The following is an 8,411-nucleotide window of genomic DNA, read 5'->3' on the forward strand; positions in this document are numbered from 1 at the left end:
TTACTATAATAATTTCAGTTAGGTTCGTTCCGTGTTTCGATTTCTAGTTAAATTAAAACACATAGTTAATATTCATAGCTTGTCATTTAATAGTTTGCTTAAATAAAAACAATATTATCTGTATAAATATAAAATAAATTGCACGACTCCAGAAGATATCGTCAGTGGCAGATATAACTACTCACATAGATCAATAAGCTATTATAGTAAAGATACATTTATTTGAGCTATAGGTATATTTAACTATATAACATACACAATACATTTTATAAACAATATTTCAACTGGTAACGCTAGTAGATTCAAGGGGGTTCACGGGGCAATAAAAGATATTATCTTGCTACAAGATCGCATTTCTCGAGGGCAAGCAAAGTCTCCATCTCCATCCCGTACTGCGAAGCGTGGTGGCCTCAAGGCTTAGATACCCCTCCCTCGAGAAGACCCTTGCCCAGCGACAGTGAGTAATGGGTTAAAATACAACGAGAATGTGGGGAGACCTCTTGGTTTGCCCGTGTACCCCTAAATGCTGAAGAAATATACGCCTTTAACTATAACACACATAGATTTTTTTGTCTTTAACAGCCTCTTTATAAATTCTAATACATCACAACAATATTCGGAACTAACACGATACACATCTATTCTATCACACATATTGGACTTACTCATAGTTACACGCATCGGATCAAAATGTGATTTATGTTGATCTATGTTTTACCGTTCAAATAGTTATTTTGTCGCAAATTATAAAAGGACGGATATCTAAAAACGAGACTTTTTCTTTTGGAAACTAATATAGCCTATAGAATAATTTGTACTAATAACAAGAGATTTATGCCCCAGTTAATAAGAAAAATAAATCCACAGCACCGAAGCGTGACAACATGAAGTCCATCATTAAAATTTGTCTAAAATAAACGTATTCGCATACAACAATACCTACGACTAGGTAGAATATAAATGGTTTAACAATAATTTCGTGCGTCGTGGAAGACATTACGCGGGTTTAGCGTCCTCGCTCGCTTTGGCCTCTCTCAGTCTCTTGATCCTCGCCAGGTGTCTCCTGGCGATCATGAACTTGTTCAGCAACATCGTACGCTCCCAGCTCCATAACGCCCATTGCTAGAATACACCTACATCGTTAAATATTTGTCGTTTTATGCATGTATTTTCTGGTTTGTTCCATATCTTTAGTATGTTAATATACCTAAATTAAAAGATGCATAGAATATTTTCGCATTGCAACAGAAACATTTTGATTCTATAGGTAGCTCTGATAAGGGTAGAGATGTTAAGGGAGGCGGAGTTTTTCATTGCGGATATCCGCAACCCCCTTACGATACATACGTAACACGATATTGCTGTTTAAAACATCAAATAATAGCTGATCTCTGGGACTGCTGATGCAGTACACATTTAATACTGTTCAATTTCTTGGACAAAATATATTAAAGAATTTTAAATTACATTCATATCTTTAACGTAGGACAGGTTCCCATTGTATTTTACTTAAAAAGGCATATAAAATAAAACATGCGAACATCAACGAACCATTTTATTCACGCTTCACGGAATAAGTTAAACAACCAACAAATAATATCTCATTCACAAACCAAAATCATCTACAGTTATCATCACTACAAAATATACTCGAACATAACAAGGACTGAACGTCAAACGTATGATATATCTAGTAACTGCTACATTTAAACACAAAGCTTATTATTCGAAAAACTACTGCGACAAGCCTTCCGTCGCGCAGAAAGAAAATATATGTAGTAAGTATGTAATTATACTCTATTTTGTGCTGTTTCCTGTACATGATAGTAATGAAATCTACACTGCAAGGCTTTTTGGCTTCGACGCTACTTTTTCTACAAGCTGCCGTGATGATACTTTTGAAATAACATCCGACATCTAATCGTCGATTTTCGTCGGCATTTTTATTTATAGTATTAGACTCCATACATGTGTTGGCGGATCGACACCTCTCGTATGTAGACTCCATAAAATATCTCAGACTGACTGATTGTAGACATCAGCGGTAAGCAGCATTCAACGATCTGTCACGTGAAGTTTGCCGTCGCCGCACGTACCGCTGCGATCTACGGTCTGCCGTCAACTACGCCTTTATACCTTCTGATGTAATGAAATGTAAACTAGATCTTAATACAATAAATAGTTGAAATAATAATCTTCAATAAAATTGTATGTCAAATAGGAACTTTTATAACTGTTCACAAATAATAAGTCGATCGACATGTGATGGTTCAAATCACTAGTTAATTTAAAATGTGTAAATAAATAAATGAATTTATTAAAATCCTAAAATTGTCAACACTTTATATAAGAACTAAAACATATAATCAGACTACTAAAATATAAAAAAAATATTTTATATTATAAAATTATATCTGCATTAAAATAGCTTTGTGCCTGTATTTTAAGTAATTTCAATATAAAACAAGCAGTTACCGATTGATCATAACATAGAACATCCATCCATGAGAACATTGTCAAAACTCAGTACTAAATGCTTTAGTGGATATGTCTCGCAGTTCTGTGACTACCGTGGCCTCTAGTGACTTGAAGCAATGCAATGTGATGCAGCATTCAAAAGCTTCTACTAACTTAATAGGAACAATAGTTTACCAGTGGCATGGTTTACAAGACAATTAGATTCTAAAAAGATTTTGCTGATCATTTTTTAAATATTACGTCCCTGAGAGGTTTCAAATAAAAGGAATAATGTCTGAAATATACGTACTATGTAATCAAAATATCATTAACATAAAATATCACACCACCATCGATGCTATTCAATTTTAATGTGAAATAAATGTATATAATCTCGTTTTTTTCCCATTGTGGTAAGTATACATCAAAAATAAAATTTTACTCTCAATATGACCAATAAAAATTTTCTCGTCACCCAGACCACGCCACTGGTCTCTACAAGTCACTAACAAGCCACACGACTAACGCTAAACTAGTCAGCATAATAAAAATATACCGCCAACACCCATGTACCAACTGCACATTAAAATCTTTTAACCAACATAACACTTACAATACTTGCAATATATTTGGCCCAATCTTTACTCGCCAATTTACCTTCTAAACCTTCAAACTAACAGTCTTTTCATATAAAAATGAGCAAATCATAGAATTTGTAAGCAAACATAACTGTTCATATAACATTATTATATAATATTCCCATATAATTTAAAGATTAGATCGTCATCACTGGTAATATAGTGACTAGACAAAGGCCGGTTATGTGTATAATAGTTGGTGCAAACGTTGGTATACAAATGTTGGTGTTGGTGTGTGGTGGAGGCGGCGGCGCGGCCGGCGCCCGTCAGCGTCAGTTGTCGTCCTCGTCATTCTCAAACATCTCGTTGTAATCGCGCGAATGTTCGAAATCTTTGAGGTCCTGAACAAAAGAGATGAGACTGTGAGAATGGATAAGAATACAACTTTGCAAGCGACTATACAAGCAAACTGCGACAAGCAGTGTTTATGTGAGATAATTGTTATAAATTGTTCATGTCTATAGCCCCAGCACTTTAGTTCATTAAAGATTAGAACATTTCACCATAATATAAATATACAATAAATGCAACAGAAATGAACAATTGATAGCAGTAATACTATAAAGCAAATAGCTAAACTACAGCGAGAATATAATCCACAAACTACACTGCCTAAGAGCATGCATGCAAATAAAATATAATCAAAACTCAAGCATCAATAAATTATAAAATCTAAGAACCATTGTGCACCATCAATAATTTTAAAGGAACAGTCACTAATCACTGCAAATTACTATAGTTCTGTTAAAAAGGTGCTATTCTTGTTAATTTCCTATCGACAGTGCACGCAAGCTCTTAATTTCATTATTTTCAAAACGTGTCTCTTACCTGGAACATGCCATTTGCGACCGCGTACCCCGTCATGGCAATAGCGGCGAACACCGCGGCGAGCACTTTGTTACGCGTCTGGTTGGGGAAGTTAGCTGCTTCGCGGTCCGACTGTGTGCCTGTCGACTGCTTCTTTGCATTCTGTCTGTTGTATTCTGAAATAGTAGTTTGAATGTTGGTTAGCAAACATTATGAAAGTCACTTACAACAAACTCACTGAAGATAATAATGACGAATATATTTATTGTCTAGCCAGATTCCTAAACTGTTGATCTTTACTTAAAACTTTCATAAAAACATACATAACTGTACTCTGTTTGTACCTACATAATAATATGAATTTGCAGTCAATAGAAGACTGACTGCTACAGGACAGCATTTAATAATTTAAGTTCTAAATCAGACTGACATTTTTAATTTAAAGTCATTGTAAAATCCGTAAGAGGATTAAGAAAAGCATTTGAAAACAATAGAAAAGATAAAAATAAAATAATCTTTACTTACCATCAGTTACATGCCTAAAGTTTTTCTGGTTAATTCTTGCAACAAATCTGGTTAAGTTAGCAATGCCTTTAACGTAATTAGCTAATGTGGAGTTAGGGAAGGGTGCTTTGATGAGCGGCGCGAGGTACGCGAAGACTGTCGCGTCGAATGATGATGGACGATTGCCAAAGAAATACTCGCTCTCTCCTAGTCTGTCTGATAGAGTTTTTAGGCACTTCTCTGCTTCATTATATATCTGGAAAATACAACAACAGCTTTAGATATAGAACATAATAATCAATACGATTTTGAACAATTAGTATGCTTGTTCATGGTTTGTTTCATTAAAGGAAGAAAATTGCATCATCTTTTATCATTCTATAAGGTTTAACACACAGCCAGTTAATTATTCCATTGGTGCTTGTTTCCATCCTTTTACTTTATGTATAATGTTATAATTAAAGGTATCTTATCTGTTATATTATGAATAAAACAAATAACTGAGATTTAAAATTTTGAAGTTCCACTCACAGTTCTTTCAATTTCCCTCATCTCAGTATGTTCTCCATATAAGGCATCAATCATCTCTTTGGCTGCATTCTGGTATCTTGACGGATAATAGAAATTGAATGGAATAGACAGTGCTTTGGCATACGTTGGTCTTGTGAGATCATTGTAGTTCTTCTCGTCCACCCACCAAGCATACTGGTATGCTGGATAGAGCTTTTCTCCTAAGTACTGTGTAAATGCACTCGCCTCAGCTGCCTGCTTTGTGTTTAAGTGGACATCTGTACTGTAATGCTAGGAACAAGTATAATGTTAGTTATTTATTTTACAGACAAGAAAATAGGTAAAGTTATTTAATTAATTAGTCTGTGTAACTTATTACTAATACAATGCTGCAAGGAAAAGTATAGGTGGTCTTAGTGCACAATTTTCAAGGATTTTTATTTATTTAAAAATAAATTGTTATATACAGCCAAACCACAGAATCTAGTTAGAAAGAATGTAAACAAAAACAAGAAATAAATAAGATAGTAGAATAACATTATTACATAAATGTAAGAACGTTTAACGCACAGATTAAAGGTGACAAAAGGACGTACCAAAGATTTTAAATGTTCTACAACTTCTTCGAAATTTGTAAGCAGATTGCGTCCGTCTCTCATGACAGGGAGCCTGCCTTTTGGAGTGAAAAATGGATTATTCGCTTCTCGGACTTTTACCGGGACTCCAATAAATTTCATGTAGGTCTGTGAAAGATCATTGGCGATAAATACAAAAAATCTGCCGGCACAAAATACGATTTGAGGTTAAGCCAAAAAGTACTTACTAAAACTTTAAGGCATTCTAAATCGATGGAAGCCAGTCCCCATTCTCCTCGCCAAATATCCAATTCTATACTAGCCATGACTTATAGAAATCTTTTACAAATAAATCTATCAATTTTCCTAACATTGATCAAATGACATGACAGCTACGAGCTATTCTTTTTCTTTCTTTTGGGTTGCTATTGCGATGATTAGTTTTATTGAGTGAAGTTAGTCGATTAATATTACCATTCCACATTATTACAGAAAAAAATATTCAGGTGCTCGCAAGATCTTTGTTTCCTCATGAGTAAATGATTAATACAGATATAGGTATTTGATGTGGATTCATTAAATTTAATTCTAACTTCTCGAATATGAAAGAATTTTCTAACTGACGTGGACCAATCAATAACGAAACGTAACATTCTAAAAATAATATTTTGACAAGAGAGACCGGTATTGCGCTCTCCTTTACTCTGAACTAGAATCCCTAGAATAAAACGAGATGAAAAGAGTCTATTTCTGCTATGTTTTCTAAATATACCGGTACCTGTGTTGTTATTGGCAAATTAGGCAGTAAAAAATAAACAGCTGTCTTTATTTTCGGGCTCCTATCCTAGTCCTTCTGCAGTTTCAGAAATATAAAGTGCGTGAGAGTTGTTACATTGCAATTTTCCGGAACGAACAGAAAATAAGAATCTTATAAGTGTAGCTGTGTCCATAAGGCGACGCAAAACAATACTGGTAAAAATGTCGATCCAATGGACATTTATAGCTGGATACCTATATTTCGAAGTGGCGGTGGTCATAATAATGATATTGCCGATATTTAGCCCCAAGAGATGGAATCAGTTCTTCAAATCACGCTTATTCGCCATGTTTCAACAACATGCCGCTGTGTACTTCTACGTGTTACTGGGTGTATTGTGCCTGTTTTTGTTCGATGCTATTAGAGAAATGAGAAAGTATTCACACAGTATAGATGCCGCGGCTCATACACACTTATCAAGTGAAATGAAAGGCAATGTGAAACTGTTTAGAGCACAAAGAAACTTCTACATAACTGGCTTTGCTATTTTCTTGGCATTTGTTATTCGTAGGTTGGTAAATATGCTTATAATTCAGGATGAATTGAGCATAAAAGCTGAAAAGATAATAAAAGAGGCGGAGGCTGCAGTCCAGCTAGCTAAGACTACAGTGTTGGCCAACACTCTCCAAGCCTCTGAACCAAATACTGATGAGTTGAAAGACAAGTTGCTTATGGCTGAGGACTCACTAAAAGCTGAGAAGAGCAGGGTCAAGGAATTGGAAGAAGAAGCTAAGATGTGGAAACAAAAGTATGAAGAAGCTGTTGCTGGAAGTGTAGGGAAAGGTGATGAGTAGAAATTAAAACTACCTACTCAAAAAACGTCAAAAAAAGTTGCAAGCTAACATTTGTTTAATTATATCAATATTCAGCTTAAACTTTATCATTATTCTAATGCTGCATTGTTACTATAAATTGTTATTAATAATATCGTAAATAAAATGATGACGTAAACTTTTTAATAATTATGTAAAATAATGCAATAACTTTTCTCCTAGTTTTTTAAGATTGCAATTGTAAGGTCTGTGATTACTTAAAAGATTTGGTGCTTTAATATTTCAAATGGAGATAAACATAAATCTAATAAAAATTCTAGTCTTGTATGTAACATTTTAGGATTGTAGTGATAGTGGAACAATAATTTTATTGTGCAGCAATAATATAACTTATTAGTATTATTCAAGCCATAATTACATCAAAAGATTGATGTGGATGATGTAGTCTCTCTATTCTAGGAAGTGTCAAATGTACGAAAGTTTTATTGTACTAAGATTTATTTTTAACAATGTTTAAAGTGTTTACAAGGTTTTTTATCTGACTGAGGAGCCTTTAATTGAAGAAGTGGCAGTTAATACTTTCTTAGTTCTTAAGTCTCAAATATCTGGTTAAAGTAAGGTTTCTGCTAATTGGTATGATGAGGCCTTGATATCTTACCTTCTTGTATTTATCATGCATTTTATTGTTAACAAGCTAGGTTTTCTAATAAAAAATATCTCATTAAAGTTCTTGTTTTACTTATTTCAATAAATTTCTTTATTGTCTGAGAGTAAATGGAGAGAACTGCGAGATTTGTTCCCGAAAATATGTAGAAAGAGAAAAGGACGATACTAAAAATATTACGAAGATTAAGTTGCTACCTATTTACTTTTACAATAATTGAATCAAGTTAATATACAAAGAAGTGAGGGTCATTGTTATCGAGAAAATGAATAAATCATTATGCTATTCAGTGATGTACGACTGACGTATGGTCTGATTATTTAGGATGACTTCATCGAATTTACAGATCGCAAAGATATATGACGGAAGTGAAGACAAAGGTTCTTATAATGATCATCACATCAAAGTGAAGTACGAATAAACAAATTACATTTCAATACACCTGCATTTTTCTCAAGCATAATATAATTCGAGTGCCTATATTTTGCCGGCAGATTGCTGTGACAAATGACCAATCTATTGCCAAAAGGGTTACGGGGATTTCCCTTTACCTTAAATTTCTGAACGATTATTATTTTAAATCATTGAACACTAATGACGTTTCTGAACGATCAAATAATGTCACAAGGTATGTTACGGACCACAATACATGCGGCAAAATGTGAT

At 34.0% G+C, this 8,411-nt stretch overlaps 2 protein-coding genes across 3 annotated transcripts; one reads left to right on the forward strand and one right to left on the reverse strand.

Annotated features, from left to right (window-relative positions):
* Positions 1 to 80: 80 nt before the first annotated feature.
* On the reverse strand, positions 81 to 5,906 carry LOC142978850 (metaxin-1). Of its 2 annotated transcripts, none has more exons than XM_076123441.1 (6): positions 5,740 to 5,906; positions 5,513 to 5,659; positions 4,938 to 5,207; positions 4,428 to 4,662; positions 3,924 to 4,078; positions 81 to 1,122 (listed from the first exon to the last, which is right to left on the reverse strand). In XM_076123441.1, exons 1-6 carry the CDS (start codon positions 5,815 to 5,817, stop codon positions 997 to 999), a joined length of 1,011 nt encoding a protein of 336 aa, XP_075979556.1. In that variant the 5' UTR covers positions 5,818 to 5,906; the 3' UTR covers positions 81 to 996. The 2 variants fall into 2 exon arrangements, with proteins under 2 accessions (XP_075979556.1, XP_075979557.1); XM_076123442.1 differs by lacking the exon at positions 81 to 1,122 and adding an exon at positions 1,543 to 3,436.
* Positions 5,907 to 6,201: 295 nt separating this feature from the next.
* On the forward strand, positions 6,202 to 7,824 carry LOC142978941 (B-cell receptor-associated protein 31-like). The gene has a single exon (XM_076123588.1). The coding sequence runs from the start codon at positions 6,470 to 6,472 to the stop codon at positions 7,100 to 7,102; it is 633 nt and encodes a 210-aa protein (XP_075979703.1). The 5' UTR covers positions 6,202 to 6,469; the 3' UTR covers positions 7,103 to 7,824.
* Positions 7,825 to 8,411: the final 587 nt, after the last annotated feature.

Source organism: Anticarsia gemmatalis, chromosome 15, assembly GCF_050436995.1.
Source record: "Anticarsia gemmatalis isolate Benzon Research Colony breed Stoneville strain chromosome 15, ilAntGemm2 primary, whole genome shotgun sequence".
Classification (NCBI taxonomy): Eukaryota; Metazoa; Arthropoda; class Insecta; order Lepidoptera; family Erebidae; genus Anticarsia; species Anticarsia gemmatalis.

What these genes read in the sequence shown, in the direction of transcription:
- LOC142978850 (XM_076123441.1), bottom strand. Translation starts at nt 5,817, where the DNA reads ATGGCTAGTATAGAATTGGATATTTGGCGAGGAGAATGGGGACTGGCT. An exon ending in TAGAACATTTAAAATCTTTG is followed by an intron (nt 5,208 to 5,512) that starts GTACGTCCTTTT and finishes ACTTGTTCCTAG; the next exon opens with CATTACAGTACAGATGTCCA. An exon ending in TGAGGGAAATTGAAAGAACT is followed by an intron (nt 4,663 to 4,937) that starts GTGAGTGGAACT and finishes TGTATTTTCCAG; the next exon opens with ATATATAATGAAGCAGAGAA.
- LOC142978941 (XM_076123588.1), top strand. Translation starts at nt 6,470, where the DNA reads ATGTCGATCCAATGGACATTTATAGCTGGATACCTATATTTCGAAGTG.